Genomic DNA, 25,717 nt, shown 5'->3' on the forward strand with positions numbered 1-25,717 from the left:
TAAAACAGGATTATGAAATTGAAACTGAAAATGTGTCAACTGCTGGTCCTAAAGACATTAGAAATAAACAGTAGCAAAGTTGGTATATGCTACTCAACTCCCAGCATGACACAGATATTTTTAGTTTTACATCACATGCAATCTGATTGTCAGCTGGACTTAAACTGTTCTTACATTCAGGTATAGACATACAGCTGGCATGGCAACAACTGCTGGGCGTGTGTCCAGCTATGAAGTTTTCCATTACACCGCCAAAAGAAACTTGATATGAAATGTAAAATGACTACATTACATGTTATCTCACCTCTGCTTGCTGACTGTAGTGCAAACAAAAAGTTTTAGAAGTAATTAGAACAAGTTAGAGACGGTTTGTCTTCTCCCCTGGTAAGGATTTACCAAGATTAAATCTCTCTTAACCCACTCCACAAACACAAACAGTGACAAAGCCAAAATCAGATTTTGGTATCTACAGCCCACAGTTTGCATCCCTATCCATAAGAAAGCTGCTTAGCCTTGGCAGCTAGCACACATGTGAATTGATCCAGTGGTAGCAGAGTGCAAGGAACCTCTGAACCGAGCTGTGATTAAATAGAGGGAGGGGAGAAAAAAAAACAATGCAAATAATTTACTGAAGGCCTCATGATCCGACAGTTTAAGTGGCCTTTTCATCATTAAGAGCAGAGTTGATCACATGCTATAGCTGGTGGGAGTTTACTCAGCCTCAATAATCATCAACATTCTCCGTCTATTCAGATCTATGGCTAAATCCCAGGTGAGTGGCAGGTGCCAGCTACAGGGCTGTTAGGAGAGAGCGTTTGTTGATATAACCGTGTTTCCCTCTCTTTGAGCGACTGATCTGCAAAGGTACACATAAAGGCCCTCCTTCAACAATGTACACACAGCACTTCGAAAAAGGAGTACATAAATGGGCCCCCCCACCCCCACCCCCTCCCTCCTCCCCTGCAACATTAAACAGTGTGTGGGGGTGCAGCAGGGAAGCGTGGGGGGCTGAGGGGGACTCAAACAAATGCTGGAGAGTGGCAAGTTTGCATTTGCCCATACCAACAAGCTCCTATCTCATTAACAAACCGCTGAAATAAAAGAGTGCTTTTTTGGCTCACAGCTATAAAAAAAATTATCATAGTGATGATGTTCCTCAGCCGTCAACAGAGCTGTGATAACGTTGTTTGATGATGACTTTCCCATGAATGTTAAGCAGCCGCCGCGGCAGAGGAAAGGAGCTTATCAGCGCCTAATGCCCATCTCTAATTCCTGCCCTTCTTGAACTAGCCATTTTCTAACAGCGTTAACTGTCAAATTTACATCCCGTCTTAATGCCACTAAAGAGTACGGGGGATGAAGAGTAAATGACAGCAGTGTAATGAGGAAGGGAAGGCATTCCTTCTTCCACTTTCTCTCCCCCTCTCTTTCTCTAAGGGAAAGGAGATTTCCACAATATATGGGGGCTTTTTTTCCCCCCTCCTCCCGTGCCATGATGCCGTGATGGAGAGCTTACCTGTGAACCTGCTGTACTGCAGGTGCACATGAGCTTAATTAGCGGTGGGCTCTTTTGTGAAACGAGGAAAAATAGATTTTTTTTTTCCCAAAGCACTGCAAATAAATTCACGCCTCACAAAAAATACTGACAATGCAGCACATGGGGAAACATTTCAATATTATTATGATCTACATACAAGTGTGCGACTCAGAAACTGATGGCAAAAAGGGATCAAGTTGCCAATGCTAACACAGCCATCCAGCTGCTATGATAAATGGAGGTCAGGAGGGTGCACTTCAAGCCCAGCATGGCCTGTAGTCATACTGCATGTTTGATCTTTCTTTAACCAAGACAAGATGGGTGGGTTTCCATTGTTTTTAGCTTATTGCTTCTTTTTAACCAAGAAAAGAGCAATAATAACACTGTTGCCCTGTAGTTTAGTTCACCAAGTTACAATCTTATATCTTCATCACAACAATGTAGCATCCATCAACAGGCTTTAGTGAAACATACACGTCCAGTTCAAAATCTCCACTACAAAACCTCTGCATCAATACTCTCTGGTGCCTTGTGTACATAATTAAACAATACATTGAATTATATTAGTATTTTTGATTCAGCACAGCTGAGCCTTTGTTATCAGGTTACCACTGACCACTTTCATTTTCTGTTTCTAAATTGACATTTTGTGCATTAAGTCAATTAAAAATGCTGAACTGAAGCGAGTGACAATCACTTCTGACATTCAAATAAAATAATGGGAACATTGCTGGAGGTTCACAGGTTCAATGTGGAAACAATGAACAATAATTCATATAAACAATGAACTCTATCACAAGATTTTGTTCATAAGGTTTAACCTTTGATTTATATGTGTATCGAAGGTTAAAGTCTCTCCAACCCTTCACAAGTATATGTGCATAAACGTATGGACATGTGCACATACATGCTGTCTCTTTCTCAAAATGTTCTTGGTATTCATGCTCACTTCTGCTCCTTTTATGCAAATGAAAACAAGTTGAAAGTTTATGCATGTAATTTAAGATGGCATTTAAGCCTCCTACCCCAGATGCTATCATCGTAATTAATTCATCAGGTAATATTTCTCATTATTCCAAGGTATTATTTTATGTCAGGCTAGGTAATGAATAGCTACAAGGGCATGCACACTATTTAGCTACAAAATCAGACGCATTATAGGTAACAGCAATTCAAAGTAAATCTGTAAATGACAGAAAGGTAGCATTTAAAATGACTTGTGTAAAAAGCACATGTGATTTATTTAGAGTTTCACTTGGACTGGTGAATTATGAGCGCCATGTGGTCTTAGGTTTTGACTCAATCATTGTGGGGTGGTGGTGGTGGTGGGGTTATATTCAATATCCAATCTTCATTCTCACACAGGGAAATTGGAATAAAGATAAACAGAGGAAAGGTTGTACCTTCCATCTACGCTGGTATAATCAACCATGCAAGTGAACCTATGAATATGTAGTCCATTTCATCTGAGGGGTCGGACTCTGGTAGGGCAGGCCGGCCAAGATTAAATCTCAGCTCATCTGATTGGACCATATAAAGATTCAAACTGAGCTAATTTCATGCTGATCTGTTTGCCTCCAGTGAAACTATCCAAAAGGCAAGAGAGGCTGTAATGATTTGGAAAGGGAGAGACAACAGATAAATGGTGAAATGAAGTTGAAGGGCCTTCTTACCTTTGAGAAGAAATATTTCAATTTAAATGTATTACTTTATCGGGGTAAGGTCCTCCAGCTTTGCAGCGCTGAGATTACACCAATTAAACATCAAATACGATGAACTAACTGCAAATGAACAAATGCCTCATCTGCCCTCTTTAAAGGCAGGCATTCAGCCGCTGTACAGAAACCGGCAGTTACAATACCGTTAGCTAAATCTGCTGCATATAGATATAATACAGGCAATAAACACAATATGCAGTCATGATAGGTTAATGAATGGATAAGACAGTCAACTAAAACAATCTCAGTCTGGTCAGGTGATTATTATATTCTTAACACTGTACTACAACTATACTGTCCATGTATAGACTCAAACCATGCCCATAATATATAAAAAGTGATAAGTAACTTATAAAATACAGTACATCTTCCAGTATTGACGGTATACTGTAGCTCATGACTGCAGTCTGCACATAGATTTAGTAGATTGTATAGATTAGTTTATTGTCCAGCTCCATGGAAAATAAATACGTTTGTTTATAATTGTTTAGCTTATTGTATTTGTTTTGTTCTTAACTGTCTGCTGTATCAAGTCTTGCTTGTGTCAACAGCAGACTTGGCTAATGATGCAAATTCAACTTTGTAAAGTGCTACTGAATCCATCAAATATTCACTAATCAAAAATAAAGGAGATCAATCAATAATGTTTTCATTCTTTAAGGTATGGCTGATCTTCAGGTAAAACAGCACAGTTCATATTCTCACCTGGGTAGACCAGGAATCATCCAGAAGACACAGCGCTGGTTTGTCTCCAGCTCTTCCCTCCACTCTGCGGTTTGCTGCTGCTGAGCTCTACCCGTGGGCACAACAGATTTGACACAAGAGTGCTGATGAATCTCATCAGTTTAATGTGTTTATGCTTGCTAAGCCCTAAAAGCTTATTGCTGTTCAATGGAGTGCTACAAAGTTACCTAATTTCCCCCCTGGTCGTCTCTCAACACGCAGCCTCTCCCCGGGTCTGCTGGCAACGCAGACTCCCAATAACATGATGTACTCTGCAACCTGTGGAAGCCAGAAGGCACGCTGTGTCTCAATAATTTGTGTTATCGAGCAGAGAAAAGACCTTGACACAAATACAGTGAGAACAGATATTACTGTTTTTTTTCCACCTTAAATTCAGCCCATGACTGTCTGTCTCCCTCCACATTGATCCCTTTTTACAGCCTTTTCACAGTAAGTGCTTCAGTCTTATCTCTGCTGCCCCCACCTCGCCTGTCTCATATTCTAACCAATGAGGCTGGCTGCCTATATGACAGCTAACACCCAGTATTAATTAAAATGTCATGCCTCCAAATCAATATTGTAAAACAGTTCAAACACAACTCATCGCCACTGCTGTGATAAGTGCTTTTGGGTGACAGGTAAGTCCAAAGAAAGAGATGCAGGAGAATGGTATGACGGAATTATCCAGAGAGAACATGTAACATTAAAATTTATGACCCCCCTCCTATGTGTTACTTCATCGCTCACAATTGCAAATTATCCACACTGTCATGAAGTGTGCTGCTAAACTGACAGATCCATAAGTCAGCAGCAACAGGCCAGGAGGCGAGAAGCGAGAACTCTTTAGCTTTAGATGTTTGACTGCAATGCGTTAAAGGTGACTAATACACACTCATTTGGAAAGGGGGCTGTCAGGGCGGGAATTTATCAGCGCTCCGAAAATAGCTGCAATTCATCTGATTACGGTCGTGTTAACTCTGCTGTGTCAGGACAAAAAAAAAAAATAGAGGGTGCAGGTTATTACCAAACTATTTAAAGTGGACGTCTGCCATACAGGGTTTAGGCTTTTTGCTATGAAAAGTTTCCATGAATAAAGTCAATAAAACAGAGAACTGCAGCCGCTTTTTCGCAATATTCCAGCTATTATGAGTGACAAATAGGGTTGATTCAAAACTTTGTGAGGCTGTACGTGTTCACACATACTCATTGAAAGATATTGTTCAAAAGCAATGCTCGGGATATGGATAGAATGTGACAAATTCTGTCAGAGTAAATATAGTTTAATAAATGAATTAGCTTCATAAATAATGGCTGTAATGACATTTTAGGGGACAATAAGCCTAAGCGTTGTCAGGAAATAGTTGATGTATGAGTTTCATGCCTCAGCGGTTCCTCAAAATGAATAGGCTTGGGAAGATAGCAGGGGCCTGCAACCAGCCTATTTCCTCGAATTATCTACTTGTTGTCAATTTGCACAGTGGAATTACACATGCAAATTGAACTGCCTGCACAAACACCACTTGGAGATGATAAAAACAAATTAACAAAGGCTATAGAAGGAGGATTTATTTCACTGGCTAACCCAGGTCAAGCAATACATGTATTTTACGATTGTGTGTACCCAATTTTGGTGTAATTATATCAGCAAATTATTCTTTGTAATCTTATTATTTTTTCCTCAACCTTCTCCTTACACACATAATTAACTTCCCTCATATCCTCACCAAAAAAAGAAAGAAGAAGGAGAAAAAAGAAAACACAGCTTGCCTCTGCATGCAGTTCAATCTGATTTGGGTTGGTTGGTTCAGTCTCGTCACCTTTTTGCAGCTGGAATACAGAGGAAGGTGAGAGGTCAACAATTTAGTGACACTGTTTAATGTAAGTGCTTGGTAAAGGAATAGACAAATCTACACAGCAGAAGTCACAATGTTAAAATATATATAATCACCTCTTAACATCATCCCTCATATTGGGGAGGAAATTAAGCGTCCCCGGACCTCCACGTTTGCTATTAGATATCTCATTTACTTTGTACACACACTGCTAATCTGCACTAATGAATTCTGCCACACCAAGCCAGATCGAGATGACTTAAAATTATTACCACTTCCACAGATATGCCTTTCCTCATTTGAGGCTCAATTTGGCTGGCTCGCAAAAACAGTCTGTCACAGTAAGATACTAATAATTAGGGTTTTAAGATGATTAGTTTATCTCTGTGCTCTTACAGTCCTGCCTCTTATCCACCATGGCCAAAACTTAATAAGAGGCTCTAAGTTTTAAACAGCCAACTCCAAATTACCAAGAAATGACGGAAATAATGAACTGGAGCGCATGCCAGGGAGAGAGACACAGGGAGAGAGGGAGAGACAGAGAGATGGATGGTGGGAAAGCTGAGAGACATTAATTCAAGTGTGAAATAGAACACAAAGTCTGGTAATCAATAAGGAAATGATTCAGACCTGTAATGCCAAAATTGTTTAGTATTAACAGGACTTTGTGACTCTCATTTACCTTCAGACGCTGCCGTGCTCATCAACTTGTCACACATGTAATTAAAGTCACGATAATGCTGAGTGAGTGATACCAGTTAATGGTTGCATATTTTAGAGGATGAGATAGAGATTTTACATGTTCCAGATGACATTCAATATAGCATAAGCCCTATCAGCCCAGTTTAATATGCACTGCATTTAGCAAAGCTCAACTAAGTAAATCTCTCATCTTAGTCTACAGGAAGGTCAAGGGGAGTACAAGGTCTCCAGGTTTTATTTATTCTACATGCGTGCCACAAGACAGAGTCGGGTATCGAACCTCAATACATTCTTGTTAGTGACCACAATGTCTGCAGCAGTCAGTGTCCAAAGTTAGGATCAACTGTATGGTCTATTTTTGTAATTTTGCTTCTTCAAAAATGTCTACAAATGTGGTATGTGTTAATTAATTGGTCCCTGCACGCATATTTCTGTAAAATATGTTGTATTGTCAAAAACTCAAATAGATTTAGTTTAAAATGAATTGATGACTGCAACAAACTACTCACATTTTAATTGATGGTCTCATTGAAATGATTTTTCATTTATCACAGTTACTGTTAAATGTTTTGTCCATGGGTAAATCAGTTAATTGTAATGTTGAATAAGGGCTATCTACTCTAAATTATCATTTCAAAGTATATTTCACAGAGACGCAGTTTATTTGTGTTAGAATAGGAAGTTATTTAAACAATAGAAAGTTAGATAGAAAGTATTTCTCTGTGTCTGGCTAGGCATTGCACACAATTCCCAGCACAATGGTACACCTTTCCTTTTCACATACATTGTCCATTCTGTCTGAACCTGGCTATTGGTCTTTTTTATACACATTATATATATATATTGATGTTACAGGTCTCACTCTACATCCAAATGGCACACAAAATACAGGCTATAATTTATGTAGATTATTGGCTTTGCAATAAGATGCAACCAAATGAAAGCCTAATGTGAATGAGTGTGAAAGAGCAATTTAAGGGTAGATGTGCCTGTGCCAGTGCCAAGGGCTATACAAGATTTGCATGCTAATCATTCTGATAATAATGTAATGCCCAAAGCACTTTGAGCAAATTGCGAACCATTGGTCATAGAAGGAAGCTTATCTCGCCACAAATATAGGTTAACATTTGAATGATTCTTGGTAATTCACGGACCTGTCAGTAGCCTGGCTCACCTCAATTAGAAATGCTCCACAGCTTGCTCTTGACTTTACTTCACTGCAAGGACTGGCAAAGACTGCTGTAACTCATTACATTTGTTCCACACGTTTATTCGGAGCTTTAACTGTCCCTAAAACCGGAAAGTTTGCACAAAAACCGCCGCTCTGCTAGCCAAAATAAAGTTAACTGCTACTGTCGAATGTGTCCCTTCCAAAAACCAGCCAATAGGAGCGTTTGGTTCAACCTCGCGCTGATCATTCGTAAACCAAGTTCTGATTGGACGATCTGATCCTCGCGCCCAGCGCTCAGCCAATCGGCGCGTTCTCACATGAATCGTCATTGTGTTTACCCGGAAATGACAGCCAGCACTACCAACACCAGCTAACATCTCCAATTTACCGAATTCCCACCGTTTTTATTTAGTAATTCACAAATAACCGCACTGTCTAACTGAAAAATTACCGGCTGGGAATGTACAGCGGACTTCTGCCGAAAGGTTTGACAGAAGACGACCTGAGTCTCAGTGACGAGGAGGATGAGCAGGCGGGTGATGTTGAGGAGCAGAGGACGGAGGACGAGGAGAAGTTTGACAGCTCTGCTCTGAGAGAGCCCAGCTCAGTGGTGGAGGCACAGTCCACACACACTGCCGGGGATGCAGACAGTGACTCGACGTGCAGTATGCCTGGTATATCCCAGGAAATGTGGCAGGTATGTTCTTGTGGTGGTGTGTAATGAGCTGCTTAACACTGAGTCAGAGCAACACATGCTACCTGTGGTGTACCTGCTGTGTTGAATAATAAATAGTTGTCATGTCAAATTCCCCAGCCATGCAAGAACATGCTAACAAAATGATTAATAAAAGGTTTTGACGCCTATGAAAACTATTGGTCTGTATTATAATATAATGTGTGTAAAAAAAAAAAAAAGAGCAAGTGTTAGGGTTATGCTTTTGGGGATTCATTTTGTGTGTGTGTGTGTGTGTGTGTGTGTGTGTGTGTGTGTGTGTGTGTGTGTGTGTGTGTGTGTGTGTGTGTGTGTGTGTGTGTGTGTGTGTGTGTGTGTGTGTGTGTGTGTGTGTGTGTGTGTGTTAAAGAAATTCCAGGATCTGCGAAAGAAGAATGAGGACATGAAGACAATGAAGATCCCCAGAAGAAGAAAAAGACGACGACACAAGAAAGGTGTCAGTGACAATACAATGAATTTCATGCTTCATTGGCTTCCCCTGTTAGTGTGTATTCCACCTTGTCCAGTGGGTAGTAATATTCATGACAAATGGGAGGAAAAAAATAGTCACCCTGCGCCAGATTATAACTGTCAACCATCACATTGCATACAAGCACCTTATTTTTACACCTGCTATATGTTAAACTTATATTTATATATATTGTTGTTAATGTAATATTGTCTGTATATATATTTATATGTATGAAACCGTACTAAAAACCTTTAACTGCTGTGTCTCTCTAATGTCATTCAGCAGGAACAGGAAGTGAGGAACCTGCAGAGACAAGGTACCAGTTGTTACTGTGCTCCATCAGGGAAGTTGAGACAACATAACAGCACGGTATACATGTAAATAAGCAAAGTGTAATGCCAGAGGTTGTGAATGCAACACCTTTTAGCAGCCAGCTCTCAGATCTCCAAGGTCACATCTTCACATCAACACATGTGGATCTTGATTTCCAACTCAGCTATCCCATTGTTATTGTTTATATGTGTCTAAAACTTATTGTACAAATCTTCAACCACAACAACAAAACAAAAGAAAAGTTTATTTCCATACCATATTAACCTGAATAGAAACCAGTGTCCAACTTATGGTGCAGAGTATTTGTAATTTGTATTAAACATGCAAGAGAATTAGAGTTATGTTGTGTTGAGACTGAATTGTACAGCAAGCTGTTCCACAAGACATTTCTACAGTAAGAGGTGTGAGACATACACAGATCTGATGTCAGCATGAGGACAGAAACAGAGTCCAGTAAAAAGCAGAGTAGAACTAGTGAACACAGTTTGACTTATCACATTGCTGGTCTACATGTAACGAACATTAACACACATTTCCTCTGTCAGCAGAGAGTGTCAAGAGGAACGGGGGAAGCGCTGGGATGAGCTTAAGCAGTATTTTGGTGTAAATGATCGATTTGATCCCCCTGCATGTTCCAAACCCCCTCCCAAGGTAACAAAGACTTCTGCCTTCCAACTTATCTGCTAAGGTTTAATACTGTGTCTGTCGTAGCTGTTAGTAACACCTTCACATCCTTTATGTTTCTGTGCCACCGTAGGCTCTCATTGTTTTATGTGATATGACATATGGATTAGAACGATCCTTATGGCAACTTAGCCTGACACTGAGGAGAATAATAAGGATTATGTTTGGCTACATTTAGTGATAAGATTAGGATGAATCTCCTCTCTTGTAGGGTTGAGATTAGAATGAGATGTAGGTTTTAACTCTGCACAAAAATAATGAAAATCTAAAGAAGTGGGTGTCAGAGTACCTGACAGCGTCTCTGTGATTGCTGCTACTGTAGGACATTTAAATGAATGGGTGGATAATAGTTTATCAGGTGCTACAACTTCTGTAGATTTCATAACTGAGGGAATAAAACTAAACCTTCCACCATTCAGATACAGTACATCTCTGAGCTGAAATGAACATTTAATGCAAAGCCTCGTAAATTGCCAATGAAGCAAAATATTTGCAAGCCTGATGAACATTATAGCTGACCCAGTGAATGGAAACTATTCTCATTTCAATTTGAAATCCTTTTAATGATTATTTTGGAGTATTTTGTGCTTAATTTATCTCAGAGCAGCATAAAATTGAGTTTTTGCTGATTTTAGTCTCATTCTGAATAGGGCAACTATGAAAGGATAAAAGAAATGATTAACAAGCTGAATGAAACAGAACTTGTCACATCAACATAATGAGGAGCTCCTTCATCCCTCAAATGCAGTTCCTTGTAATTAATATGTCTTTTTTTTCATTTCTGCCAAGTCTTTCACACAGTCATTTGAGGGAAAAAGCTGTTATAGCAGTCAGATGTAATTAATTCATCTGCTAACAGCGTTCCTCCACTGACCTTAAAACACATTTCATGATAGAAAAGGATGATGGTCTGTCAGTTTGAGTTTTGTTTATGAGATACAATAGGTGATAATTGGGATCACTAGTCAGGCTGTATCACTGTCAGCTTCAAATTATCAGCAGAATAATAAACTATATTAAGCAAAATCAAGAGCAAGCAAGCAGAGTTACAGAGAAAATTGTTTTACTAATTCTGCATTTTTATGCCTGATGGTCGTGTCCTTGCACTTTTACAGTTGAGTTAAGGTCCTCAAACAATACATCAGAGGAGACACATTAATAATTACACCCTCTTTCCAGTGTATTTTTTTTTCTAGCATGATGAAATTTTGGGGGATGAAGAAATCTGGCGCTCCGCTTCCTCAGATAGGCTCATCACAGCAGAACTGCCTTGCCATCAGTAACCGGGGGCTTCTCCATACCCCCCTCTGCTTAGGCCTGTAATGGAAATGTGTAATTAAAGAGTCACATTTATGTTTGGTAATCTCCTGTAGCATTTCTAAGATTTCCCCACTAATATCCAATCAAAAAGGTTTTCATTTGTGAAGGGAAATCTACATATTTGTAGTAATGGCAATCATATTAAAAATAAGGCCCTGGGGACTTTTGAAGTTACTCTTTGATTTTTTTTTTCTCTCTACCCCTATTTCAAAAAAAAAAAAAAATCTGAATTTTTTTTCCCCTCTTCTGCAGTCCGGCCTAGAAAAGAGCATAGAGAGGGCCGTAGCTGAAGGGGACATTGCAAAGGCAGAGGAGATGAGCGACAGACTCGCCACTCGAGAGGTACGTTGTGCTGATAAGAGATCTTTGGGGTGCTCCCGCTGTGACAAATCAGGCTAATGGATCCATGGCCATTTCTGCTGCAAAGACATAGAGGAACAAAAACACACGCAGACACCCACCATTCAGTCCTGCAGCCTTTTTCCATTGAGTTAATGGAAAGCCCTCCCCTTAGTTTTGAAGTGCTGCAGTGTCTAAAGGACTTTTGGCTCTGCTTTTTAATGAAGGGTACATTGCTTTCAAGCCAACTGTTAAATCATTCTCCAGGTAAGAGTTTCATACCTTTGAAGTGTACATGTCCCTAAATGCAGTGCCTGAAGTTTTGTAACTAACCGCCTTGGCAGTGGTTTGAAACTAATTTAGCATAAAATGTAGCCCACACACACATATAATTGTGGTTAAAAAGACATACAGCTGCGGTGTTACTTCTCCACTGGGGGAATTGCCGTACTTTGAGCATCAAAGTTAAACTTCTTTGTTTCATGATGCATGTTGCTTACAGCGTCCCATAAGCTTTTTCATTTAATAATAGGAGCAGCACAAACATGTAACATACTGTGGGCTCAGATTTCATTGTTGGTCGTGGATTGCGAAAGAGTTGCAAAGAAGGTTGAGGAAATATTTTCCTCTACTCTGAATTTCAATATTTTCTTTCAACGATATCCTCAACATGACAGTCTCTCATATAATGCCACAATCTTCCACCACTTTATTATTGGCCACCATTAATGATTTAAAATTAGTTTTCAAGGAAGAAGCTTTGTTGTCATTTTGGCACAGTACACAGCTCTAGTCTGTACACTACAATACCTACAAGCTGTGTTTGCCAAACAAAGGTGTGAATCAGAGCTGTAGTCAATTCAAAATGCCTCGTCGTCTCTATTGTGAAGTAAACACAGCATTACAGTTAGTGCATTTTTCCCCAAAAACCGACCCAGAATCTAAAAGTGAACAGATTTAAAGCAATAGTTCATGATTTTGAGAAATAGCACCTGCTCTCCTTCTGCCAGGGAGTCAAATGAGAAGGCTGATTCCACCTTTGTGTCTGCACCTTAGAAATGAAACGAGTGAAACCAAGGAAACAAGGTGAGACAGCTGGTCTGGCTCTGTGGGGAGGGAACAAAATCCACACAACAGCTCCTAACTAACACCGTATATCTTGTTTGTTTTAGCTGTACAAAAACCAAAGTGTAAAAATGTCATAATTGCGTTTTAACACGGGGGCTTTATGCCAGACTCTTTCCTGGTGGGGACCACTAAGTTTCTGGAGTTTCCACTGGTTGCCTGGCAACTGCTCCGGGCCATATTCTAGAATTTTAAGAGCTATGATTGGATGTTTCTCACAGAAATTTACCTGAGGAGCTGTAGCCAGGTTCTCCGCAGGTACGTTTGACATTTGACTCTTTATCAGAGAACCAGGTATTTCTGACAGTTTTTTGTCTTTTGCACTGGAGACTGTGAGACACGTCACCATGGCAGCGGCGAATATGATGTCACTTTTATTGCTGGAAAATCAGAGGAAACACCGATTTTAGACAAAATGCGTCCTTTGTTTAAAAATTTGTATGTTTATGTATTTATATATAATCTTCATTATATTTAACCTCTTTCTCCCTCTTTATATATATATGATACACACACAATCTATATAGAGATTATATGTACATGATTTTTATAACACTCGGCCTCCAGAGACAAGGTTTTGTGTTTAAAAATGAAAAAAAAAAAAAAATCTGTGGTACCATTCATTGAACTGGCATTACATGTGTCTCCCTGGTACCTCCAGTGTGTAATAGACATTAGTGTGCAGCATCACAGCCCCTCCATATTCCCACCTTGCTAGCAAAGTGGTCAAATATGAGGGAGTTAAATGAAAGCTCTTGTGAGTGGCACCTGCGCTGTACTTTCATAAAGCCTCTTAGAGCGCTGGTGGATTGGTTTTAGCCTGAGCCGAGGTTCTCGCCTCCCTGGCACCTGCCTCGCGTCTTGCCAGAACCGTGATGGGACGTGACAGCGGTCTGGCAGCCGCGTCTCATTGTTTAGCAGCGATAACTTCATTTCACGAGGGTAGTGAATTGACCATTTTTGAAAAATCTGAACCCAGAGGTGACATAAAGTTGCACAGCGTTAACTTTCCGATACAAAGGAAAGCGGCGCTGAACGTATGGAAAATATGAAGTGGCAGCTAAAAGCTACAAAGTTTGAAGGACCGCGAATCAGAAAAGGATTATGATATATCTTAAATGGCGCCGTCTGTACGGCAGATAGCATTAAGACCAACGTGTTTGTTTACAGCACTCCTGTTCACTTTTGACAGGAGCAGGGTGACAAACATTTAGAGGATCAATAATCCCCGCTGTGGCCAGAATCAATTTCAAGGTTATAATTGAGTGGCTCATTTGGTACGGAATGGCTTAGATGTTTAATTTGTTTACGGTCATAACACCAAGACATGATTGTGGCAGGCTTTTCAACGGAAGAATAGGAACAGGTTTTCCTTGCAAAAAATGCAAAAGCATTCCGACAGCTGTGAAGAACTAAAGAGGCCTGTTTGTCCCTCTAGGCATTGTTTTGTAAGGAAAACGCTGGTATATGTTGGATGACAATGTTTCAGTGTATTTTCATCCTCAATCTAACGGTTTCCCACTTATCTCCTCCAAGCAAAGGCAAGTGGAAGGAAGATAGAGTGCTTGCTGTCAGAATCCTCCTTTTTATAAGACCAAAATGTTTGTTTCTGCTGTTTAGAGCTTCCCCAAATCAATTAATGATTTCCATTTGCTCTACTTTCTTCTTTTTAATCTGAACATTAAAACAATTTGGTAAAAACCTGTTTTGAAGGCTCCTTACAATTTCTGAGATATGTGCTCTTTCATCTGTCAAACTTCTGAGACCCGCGGCTCGGATATTGCAGGTTGTGTTTTTTTTTATTCTCATTACAGTTTTTAAATATTTCCCAAGGCTGTGAGTCTTTGTTTTAGATGAATTCACGAAGACATCCTCCTTTTTTTTTTTGATTGAAAGTAACAACGCCCCCGAAGATGGCGCAAAGAAATCACATCCCCTTTTAGGTAACAAAATATTATTACACTGCTTAGCCAAAGCTCCCTAATGTATTCCTTTAAACTGAGCAGATAGGGTTTCTTTTCTCATAAAGATGTCTGTTGATCCTCCTGAGCATGTTTAGATTTCTTTCACAAGACAGAAGACACAAATAGTGTAAGAAGCTCGTCGCCTGCTGGTAGTCCTCGGAGTTCAGTGGATAAGACAGTGGAAGTGCTCTAGTTGAGAAGGCTGGGTCTCCGTCCTTTGATTACTCCACATCCTTTTACACCGCTGCAAGTTGCATACGGGGTAATTAATTCTGTAATTAGCATAACATTAATTGACTCACACATACTGTTTAAATGGCTCAAAGGCTGTCAGGAACCTTGATAACATCCAGCAGCTCATATTTGACAGATTGATTTTTGCAGCCACTCCTGGAAAATGAGCCAGTGCAAAAGCTGAAGACTCCTCAGTGCTACAAAGCATGTGGGGGCGTCCTGTGTCCTCTAATGAGGATGTGACCTACAGGGAGATTTGTAATGTGCTGGATTGGTTTTTATCCTGTCCTGAACAGCACATTCAGACAGGGGTATAAATCTCATCTTTGTTTTACTCAAACAAGAGTTCTGTGGTATTGGAAGAAAATTGAGTATACGTAGATTAGTTTCTGCCCCACACTTTGAAAGAACAGAATTTTAGCAATGACAGACATTAGTGCTGTGCTGCAAACACATGTCAATACTATGATGTCTGGCCATTTAAGCCTAACTGTGCACATCTCTTGCTGCTTAGAATAGAATAGAATAGAATAGAATAGAAGATACTTTATTAATCCCTAGGAGGGAAATTCACATCGTCCAGCATCTTACGATATGATATAAATGATATAGAATGATATAAAAAGTAAACATGTATAACAAAAGGCATTGTGCATTTTGATGGCAGCAGGAATGAAGGATTTCCTGAATCTTTCTGTTCTGCAGGTCAGGGAGATGAGCCTGTTACTGTGGCTGCTCCTCTGACCTGTGAGAGTCCTGTGTAGAGGGTGTTGGGGGTCACCCAGGATGGCCTTCAGCTTACACCCCCTCCTCCACTTAACCACAGCCTCCACCAGCTCCACTCCCTCTCCCATCACACAGCTACATTTCTTGATGAGCTTCTCTAGTCTGTTCCTGTCCCTGACCCCGGTGTTGTTACCCCAGCAGACAATGGCAAAGAATGTAACACTTGCCATGACGGACTGACATTACAGATGACAAAGGACCTGAGTCTTCTCAAAAAAATAATAAATAAAATAAAGCTTAGCTGTATTAGCTCCGATTTAACACCTGTACTTACAGTATATGGGTTTCTGTAATCGTAATTAACAGTGAAACTCACTTTGTTTTGTAAACAGACCTTTTTATATTTCAGCCAACTAATGTTAAAATATTAATATATTAAATAATGTGTAAGATGTGTCCTTTTATCTTGACTTCATTGCAGCTGACATTAACACATGTAGTTCGAGCAGGTTTATTGTTGGAGGCTAATGCATTAGTTCAAATCTTAGCCAAATGTAGTGAAATGAACTCTGAACTGACAGAGGTGCATTTTAAACCAGAAGCTCAACAACGAGCTCACAATCTTCCAAGCAGTGGGAAAGATAAGGGACCTATGATTGATCTCTGAGGAACTCCACATGTGACAACCTCTGGATGGAGATGAGCTGCTGAATACCTTATGTAACTATTATCACCTATAACTCACTATATCAGATAAAAGGATTTACTATATCTAAAGAGAGAAGGTCGGTTACAACCAGATAATTTCATGACACCAGACTGGTATTGTAAATACAGTCTAGTGATGAATAAAGTGGTGCTTTGTATGGCATTTTGAGACAGAACTGTTATTAGTGTCTTCATTCAGTATTGAACCATAACTCAGAATGATAAAAATCAACTTGGGAAGGCAAAAGCTGCTTTGTGTACTTGACGCTCAGCTACTGTACAGTGCTTTCTTTGTCACACTAATCCACCCTCTCGTATTTCATTCAACATCAGCCTTACAATAAATAATTACTCCTTTGCTTTCTTTCTCCATATAAAACAGAGGCACTGAGGTCTTTTGAAATAGTCAGAAGCTGTACTTTATATACAGTAAGTGGGTATATTTCACCACAAAAGACCGTCACACCATATTAGAGCTCACAGTTCCCTTATAGCACTCATCACAGCTATTAGAGTGGCATTACCACTTCAAAACAGAAACTCTCTGTAGTCCGTCACAATAGCTGGTGTCAAGTCCGTCTCACAACTTCCAGGAGCTGAGGAGTATGAAACATGAAAAGTGTTCGTATGGCTGCTGGTCTCTCCTGAACCATGCACAAAGAAGCATATGTAGCAGAAAGCGATTTTTCTCTTCAGTCCTTCAGGAAGAGCTGAGCACCAGGGACGGTCAGTAAGGTTCAGATCGCTGCCTTATCTAGTTCCAGCTGTGAACACTACACCTGTAACAAAATAACGATAGAGACAAAATCATATATTTATCATAAATGGACCCATTAACAAGTGTGGGTAACGTAGATTCATCCGCATTAATATGAGACTTTTTTATTGTCGCGGAATTTTGGGTTCTGCCGATGGAGAAACTCCTCGTTGTCCCTTTAAAGTTGTAAAATTTTATGATGCTATAAGCTACACAAAAACAGATAGGCTACTGTTGTCAAACTTATGAAAGATTAGAAGCTTCTTCTTAACCAGTTGTTGTATTTACATGCAATGAAGAACAACCAGCTCATTTTAAGTGATTCATGTACAGTAACTATATACCTTGAGGACAGTGTAGTAGTGAGTACAACAGTTTCTGGACCTCATGTCCATGAATGAATATCCTGCAAAAACAGCACTTTGCAGCAACTGCACAGGCCTATATCATTATCATTTTTAATCTATTGCATAAAGGTAGTAAGCATACACTCAAGGAAACCTGCCGAGGAATTATTTTTGTTCATTCTCTTGAAATATTATCCCTCTTACCCAGTTGTTTCTGCTGTTTTCCACTGAAGGAAACAGAGAAGTTCTCCCCATTACCGGCCTTTCAAGTGCTGGTGTTGTGTTAGATTGGTAACTGTTTTCCTGGAGCCCTAATCCAGCCCCGTGTCTGACCTGTGGCTTCCTGAACTCTGGATGGCCTTTCTGTGGCGGACCTCGGACCTCTTGCGATTAACCACATGATTGTAAATTGTTTGAAAAGTGGTCCCTTCCAATAGTGAGATCCCTTAACATGCAATAATTAGCCACATGAATATGCTTAAACTGGAGCCATTTATGGTTTAGCATTTGAACATACGGATGGCTATAATATCCCTCATTATGTCCCAGCTCATATTTCAATAGAAGCAGCAGCTGAAAGGAAAAGCCCCACTGTCCTTGAAATCTACCCTTTGGAAAGCCTCGCTTAAATGCTGTGAAACAAAGGTGGTGCGGCATTTTGTCGGAGGAGACATGGTGGCTTAGTTGAAACAAAGAGCTGAACTAAGAGTGTTTCATGATATTTATGTTATTTAACACCTTTTTCTTCTCGCCACCTTCCTCCCCGCCATGCCTCGTGTTTGTAATCAAAAAATTCATGAGCGGCTCTTTTGTGAAAAGTGAGCTTTATCAGATCCTGACTTTCCCCGCCCCGCATCAGAGGAGGAGGCTGACTCCCTCTCCCCTGCGAACCCCCCCGGGCCACCTCGCAGAGAGTTTAGGGAAACTCTCCTCTTTGTTCATTTTTCCTTCAGCGTAAGCAATTTATCACTGAATGAACTTTTATTGTATCTCTGGATGACTCACATTAAATTTTCGCCCATTAATTTTGAAATGGATTTTGAAATGGGTACTAAGCTTTTATCAAATGCCTGGGAATCTCATTTGGATTATTGTATTTCATTAATTACTTGATAGACAAAGCATACTTTTCAATGTAGATTTGTGTGCTGTTTAATTAATTAGTATGTTTTCTCTTTTAATTAAAGCCATTTTTTTTAAATTAAAGCCCACAGCAAAACACATATATAATTTGTTTGTAATTAGGCCTTAATTGGTGGTAGTGGAAGCTTAGCACCCTCGGTTTCTTTTTTCATGATTGCCATTTTATTGCCAGTCACTCATTAATTAAACTGTTTTTTCTAATTAGCTTATAAAACTGTTGATGGCATATTATTGTAAGTGTGAGTTCAAAGCTTGCTAATAAGCCTACCCTACTCAGAAGAGGCGAGATAATGGAATGTGCACAAAGCAGGCGAACTTTCAGAGATTTTTTTTTTTTTTTTTGTCTACTCCCTAAAGATGACATGTCATGTGTATCTAGCATCAGATTACTGGAAGAGAGAATGGAGACATGGCTGCTCTGCTGCGCCTTCCCCGGAGTGACTTTCTTTTTAGCTCGCCATGTAATTCTGTTTGTCAAAGTGCAGGCAAGATTACAACATGCTCTTATGGCTGCCCCATGAAAGACTGATAAACTTTGGTGAGAACAGTGTGGGAATATACCACTGTACCGAGCCCCGTAATGGGATTATAATGGTAGATTGTAACTGTTTATACTTTCACATGACAAATTATATAACAGTAATGTTGCTGTTGCTGTTGATGAATTTAGCGGTGAGGCAGTTGTTGAAGTAACTGAGAGATGAATTGTTGATACCATCAAAGACCTAATCAACTTTTTAATGCTGCAGGGACAAATCCTGGAATCAAAGTACTGTACACAAGTTTCACGTATTTCCATTTTACTTCATTACTTCCACTTTCATGGCGCTTTATACTTCAATTATACATACACATGTGGATGTGTGTGTGTGTATGTATGTGCACCAGCGCAATGCATGTAATCACTACTACTTTAAAGGTGCAATATGTAAGAATGTGGCCAAAAACGGCTACTGCAGTCAAATTCACAGCGATCTCATTTTTTCTCCCAGTCGTAGCGGCAGCTCAGTGGACCAGACCGGAGGCTGAAATGCCACTGACGCCGCTGTGACTGGGAGAGAGGGCTAGGTGGCGCAACATGTAAACGTGTAAATTCAAAACATAAACATGATTTGCAGTCTGCAAAAAATGATTTTTAATGCGAATACTCTGGCTGTACTATTGTTGTTGGTGAGTTCCTCATGTTATATGAACATTATTCCTGAGTCTCTGTGACATATTAGGAGGATTTTACGGCCAGTTGCTTTAGATTTCTTACATACTGTACCTTTAAATGATGCATTGTGATATACCATGAATCCACTATGCATTCAGACAGCACTAGCAAATGGTTAATATATTCTATATATATATATATATATATATACACATACACACATATATATATATATATACATTTAGATTTTAGATTTAGATCATATTTATTTCAAACCAAACAAAATTATAACTCACGTACAACATAACAAGAAAATCCACAGGACACCATATAACCATATATCGAACAGGAACAAACAACAACAACAGACACGGTTTGAAATGGGGATGGAAGAAGCAAAGCTTATATGTTTCCAACCCCAGACAACACACATACAACATTAAGACAATCAAAATACAAGGTCACTCTCCGAAACCCCTCCTCCCCACAATCATCTCATCAGTTTACATCATTTTTCTCCTCCTCCCTGTTATACATTTCAAACATTCCTTTTCTATACATATATATATATATATATATATATATATATATATATATATAGTATTTTTACAGTCTAGTTTTATTGCTTCAAGTTGGACAAAACAAGAACTAAAAAAAAAGCTTAATTTACGGCTTACATGCAGAGAGTAACAGTAATTCTGATTGTCAAAGAGGTTTATCAATCGAAAAATTGAAAAATATTTACAGTCCCTGCTTCTCTTCTCTGCTGGTTTGGGTACATGACATTTTCAGACCTTTCCTTGGACACATGAGAACTTGTTGGACTTAATGGTAAATCAAGTTAATAAAAGATAGATTAATCAATTTTAAAATAATAATCACAAGACACATTCTGAGGTGTAGATCTGACCAGGTCAAGACTTGAAGCTCTGATTTACATCCTTTGTGTTTCCTCCAGTCTATTACTCCCCTTCAGAGATTTGGAAACAGACTAACTCAATGAAACGTTGTACTTCTTCCTTGTTAATGCGATCCGGGTGGTATTGATTGACCTCTTGATCTCTTGACCTTCCCTGTGTTGCTGAAACACATTTCTCTTCCCCCTCTGCCTCAGTTCTGAGAAATTATGCTGAAATAACACACGAGCTGCCTAATCTGATATTCATTCCTTTCTTATATAGCCCTGCTTTTCCAAAGTTGACTAAGGCCACATTATTTAGGCATTAAGGTGGTGTGATAAGGGAATTAGGCTGGTCATTAATCGTTTACACGTCAAATGCAGCAGAGCAGCTTGGGGAGGTGATTTAGCGAGGCAAAGCCATATAGCCCTTGTTAATCCACCTCTCACAGGTTTTAATTGGAAGAGGCTTCCTGGATAGGAAATTTATGAATGGGTTTAAGGCCATTTTTTCCTTAAAGCCATCATTTATTTCATATTGTTAATAGGAGCTTTAACACTTTATCCACATGGAGACGCATTTTTCTCATCTTTCATTCAGCTATTGTCTTTTTCCACTCGCTGTATAATTGCCACAGTGTTTCTGTGAACCCTGGGCTGCTCAGACAGACGTCCTAATGCTTCTTTCATTTATCAAACACCTCACAACTGATGCAAGAGAACAGACACACAAATGAAAACAGTGTGTGAAACTGTTAAGATGGACTTAGAAGGTTTGTCTTCTTACGCAGCAGCAATGCTCATTTTTCCTTTTCTCTTTTTTTTTTTTTTTTTTTTTGTATTGAGGCCCCATGTTTGGGACTCCACTTGAATCTCCATGACGACCCAAACACGAATGAACAGAAAACGGTACTATTTACTTAACCCTCCTAGTGGCCTTAAGCTGCTGCTGCTGCGGTGCCAACATTGTGCACCATGAATTTTTTTTTGCCTTCAAATCTTCCAAAGGTCAGAGTATTAATCCTCTGAATAAACCTTGTTTTTAACAGGGCTGTGCACAGGCCACACAAGAGAGAGGCACGGAAACACGCCTGTGATGGACACTTAATTGTACGTTAATATGTGGTGGAGTGGGAAGAATTGCCTTTTAGGAGCCACATAAACAAAGAATGCAGGAGGTTTCCTGTCTCCTGCCTTTATTCCAGCTTTGTAGTTTCATTCTTATTTTTCACCAGCCTCTGATGTGAAAGGATTTGGCACTAAGATGCACGCGAGGGGAGGAGGAGGTGGTGGGGGGAGAGAGAGAGAAATCCTGAAAAGTGGATCAAAAAAGTAAATGAAAAATAATGTCATATTACTGAAAATATGAGAGGCTAATTTGTGCCGACTTTTTGCTAATTTTGTTCTCGCCACAGAAAGAGGAGCCGTCACCTGCTCGGCGCCACAGCGCTGACAGTGCCAGTGATCCATGAAATAAGCTGCCGCTGGCTTTGTTCAGATAAGAATGAACAAATCTGCACAATGTACTGCTCTCGGAATCTCATTTTCATACTTGCATGCAGGCTAAAAGAAATAAGCTGTTTGCAGGCTTGATTAATCAGACATTTGAGGGGTTTTTTTGTCTCTTTGATCTGTTCTGTCTCCTAGGTAACTTGGTTGACATTAATGTTGAGCCCCAGTAAAGACCATCAGGGATTGTAGACTAAACTGATAAAAAAAAGAAGAAAAAATTAAAGACCTTTAATGTTTTAAATATAGTAAAGGCTATGTTGTGAATTTAAAAGAGAAGGGGAAATGAGGGGCATCGAAGTGGGTTTTAATTTTGCCCGTGGAATGTTTAGGAAGGCGTGTTTTCAAGACCTTTTGCATTTCAAATGCAACCCCACAGGAGAGCAGGTTAATGTGGGTAATCCTCGTGTAGGAAAAAAAAAAAAGGAAAAATCTCTGGCCGTAAATCTCCAAATGAAACCATTTAGCATCATGCAGTTTCATTTGATTTGCTCCCAAAATGAGCCAAAGTGTTTTTTTCTCTCTCTCCCCCCACTTCACAGCAAACACAGAGAGCAGGAGCCGCTCTCGGATTTGTCAACAATTGAATAAACGTCTGGTTTATAATCTCAGCGTGCATCGCAGCCACTCAAAAAGCATTTAGCACCTACACCACTCCAACAAGGAGCAGGGAACACCCCCACTGTGATTTTATCTGCCTCGCAAATCTGCTGCCAGTGTGAGAGCAATCACCTGCTCTAACTCTCTTTAAGAGGAGAAAACATGATTTGAGGAATTTAAAACCTATAAAATGGCAAAAGAAACTGGAGAACTGTCATAGTATGCACGCTCCAGGTTATGCAGACGCTTTCACAAATCTTCCCAGTGACTGTATAGATGAATGCCTTGAGGGCCCTGCCGGAGCCCAGTACTTGCAGCCAGCCGAAGCCCTTATCTTAAATCCAAGCAAAGTACCATTAATCTTTTTGAAAGACCTTTATGGCTTTTAATGTATCCCAAATTAGAACATTTTACACCCTTGGTTCCTGAAATATGGTGATAAAAAGCCTTTAGAGTTTAATTTTTCCTGCCTGCTCGCTCTGACCTGCTTAATCCCAGCATGCATTAGGAGATATTTTAGTTTCAGTCTTTCTAATAAAGTTTATCCCACTTAATTATAATTGAAACATTTTTTTTTCCAGCAGGTCCTTTTTTTTTTTTCAAGTGGCGCAGTGGTGGCACATTTCTTCATTACCTTAAGACTTCCTTTCCCCCCCTGATTGTACTCTGAATATTACAGAGAATTACCCAAAGGTTTGGTGAAATTGTTCCAAGTTGTTTATCAAAGTTTGCCTTTGCTTGAATAATAAACCTATCTCAGGAGTGACAGAGGAGGCAGGATTTTTCCCTTTGTTTCCCGTGCCTCTGTGTGACTGGGGTTATTGGGATTATTCTGCTTCACAATACACACATGTCTTCCCTGGGATTTGAATGTTTGCCTCTTGCAGTCACGGTCATTCTCTTCACTTCTGATTTCAGGGACTGCCTGCAGAACTCCAAACACTTTTTTACACTGGTGATGATGAGCGAAAAAAAAACACACACACATGCACACACACCGCCGCAATGTCTCAGAGACGGAGAGGAAAAACGCTTAACATTGTTTTCCTCTCATTTATTTATTTGGTTATTTCATTTGCACATTAAAGGAGACAATGTGCAATGTAAAAAACATCAGAAAACAAAGACAAAATACACGTGAATTGATTTTAATAGAGACGTGCTGCTGTTATTTATAGAGCTATGGGGCCCCTCACACCAACATCTACTGTGTCTCTTTACCTCTATTTTCCATTGGCTGACAGGTTTCCAACACGCCGGTTGTAGGATATTTAAAGATCAACAGAGCAACTACAGCTGCAAGGAAAGATCGTCTTCATCGGCCATTAATCTGCCAATTATTTTCCTGAGTAACTGTTTGATTGATTCAAAGGTCAGAAAATAGTGAAGCAGCCTGAGGGAACGGCGGGTATCGCATTTAAGAAAATGGACTTTTTGCAATTTTCAGGCTTCATGACTAATTTTGAAAATGAATTAAGTGATGAGTTGAGTCATTGTTTCAGCTTTAACCTCTGTTTCTGAAACAGAAAATTTGATTTTGACTAAACAGTATAATCATTCTCTAATAACAATTACACTGAACCTGTAATAAAAGCACAGGCAGTCTGAAGAATTATGGGTATTTTTGTATGTTTGTCATTTATTATGCAAAATCTTCTGATGCTGCTCTTCAAACATATGCTCCATGTTAGTTTATATTTTCATATTTTTGTCCATCCTGTTGCATCATGTTCATTTCTGTCATATTCTGCATGTTACACCTGACCACCAGCCTCAGAGTCATGTAAAAAAAAAAAAAGAAAAATGTTCCCAGTGCTCATGTGTTGTTCAGCTCCACGCCGGTCTGGCTGTGAAGTGGAGGAGGCAGCACAGACCCTGACGAGAAGCCACCCTGACACATCAGTCAGAGAGCTCGTGCTCGTGCTTGTGCTTGCAACAGACTGATTTCCATTCTCTAATGGGCCTCTCTCCTCTGTCTGCCTCTAAATAGCTGGCTGTGAAAATCGCTCAAGCCTCTGATTGCCGTGACTTTGTGCAACGCAAACAGGAAGAGGAAGCTTTGAGGGCAGCCCAGAAAAGGAAGAAGGAGATAGTGTGGGGGTACGTCGCCTCTCTCTGTCCTCGTGTTTATGTTTTGCCATCATATCTCTCTCGCTCTGAGTTCAAGCACAGCGAGAGATGCTGAAGCCTCAGCATCAGCTGCTCTCTGGGCACCGGCTCACATACGTATTAACTCAGTTCTTCTTTGACTGTGTTGCAGGTTTGAAGCGAAGAGACGATGGGAAACCAAAAGCAACATGGGCTTCATGTGACAAACATGGAGGGAAAGACTGCAAGCCTTCTTTTTTTTCTTCTTTTTTTAAGTTAATTTGATAAAAGTGATGTTTTTTTTTTAAAGCGGACTGATCCTGTTTCTTTTTTATCCTCTTTGTATATTTTGAAGACTTCACACCAGCAGAGTGTGAGGGGGGAAAAGTCACACAGTTGGCTGAGGAAAAACCAATCCAGAGAGCACAAGAGGAGAAAAAAAAATTATGGAGCATTCAAATTAATTCCTAAGGCGCCCATTGGTGTCTGCATTGTGTTATTTTTCATTACATTTCAGTGATTTGAGCGTTCTGGCCCTTTTTCCCCCCTTCAAATTAAATCTGGTGTACATTACTGGATGATGCGTTTATTTATTGCTGTAAAGTGGGTTAATCATGAAGGCGCTCCTTTCTTCTTCTGAGGAAGAGAAAGGGAAGATTAGGGCCCTAATGCAATGTACAGGATAATGTGCGATAGGATTTGGGAGTAGAAAATGAAATTTGGCTGCTGTAAACTGTTGTGAGCAGTCGTAAACTGGAAGTTGAGTGAACAGTTTGAGGGGAGGGAGGGAGGGGGCTGTGAGACATGAAACAGAGGCTTTATGTTGGCTCTATCCCATGCTGGGAGACATGCTATTGTTTCTCTGCCCGAACAAGAGGCACGCGCTGTTTCTCCGAAGCCTCCACTCGCCGCTCATTGT

At 39.9% G+C, this 25,717-nt stretch overlaps 1 protein-coding gene across 2 annotated transcripts; it reads left to right on the forward strand.

The window, feature by feature from the left end:
* The first annotated feature begins 8,011 nt into the window (after positions 1-8,011).
* fam204a (family with sequence similarity 204 member A) lies at positions 8,012-25,371 on the forward strand. Of its 2 annotated transcripts, none has more exons than XM_085800473.1 (7): positions 8,012-8,380; positions 8,766-8,850; positions 9,153-9,183; positions 9,746-9,851; positions 11,457-11,546; positions 24,701-24,810; positions 24,971-25,371. In XM_085800473.1, the coding sequence occupies exons 1-7, from the start codon at positions 8,144-8,146 to the stop codon at positions 25,020-25,022; spliced, it is 711 nt and encodes a 236-aa protein (XP_085656599.1). In that variant the 5' UTR covers positions 8,012-8,143; the 3' UTR covers positions 25,023-25,371. The 2 variants fall into 2 exon arrangements, with proteins under 2 accessions (XP_085656599.1, XP_085656600.1); XM_085800474.1 differs by having other exon boundaries at positions 9,749-9,851.
* Positions 25,372-25,717: the final 346 nt, after the last annotated feature.

Source organism: Trachurus japonicus, chromosome 15 (assembly GCF_045865225.1).
Source record: "Trachurus japonicus isolate A0001 chromosome 15, Traja_1.0".
Taxonomy (NCBI): Eukaryota; Metazoa; Chordata; class Actinopteri; order Carangiformes; family Carangidae; genus Trachurus; species Trachurus japonicus.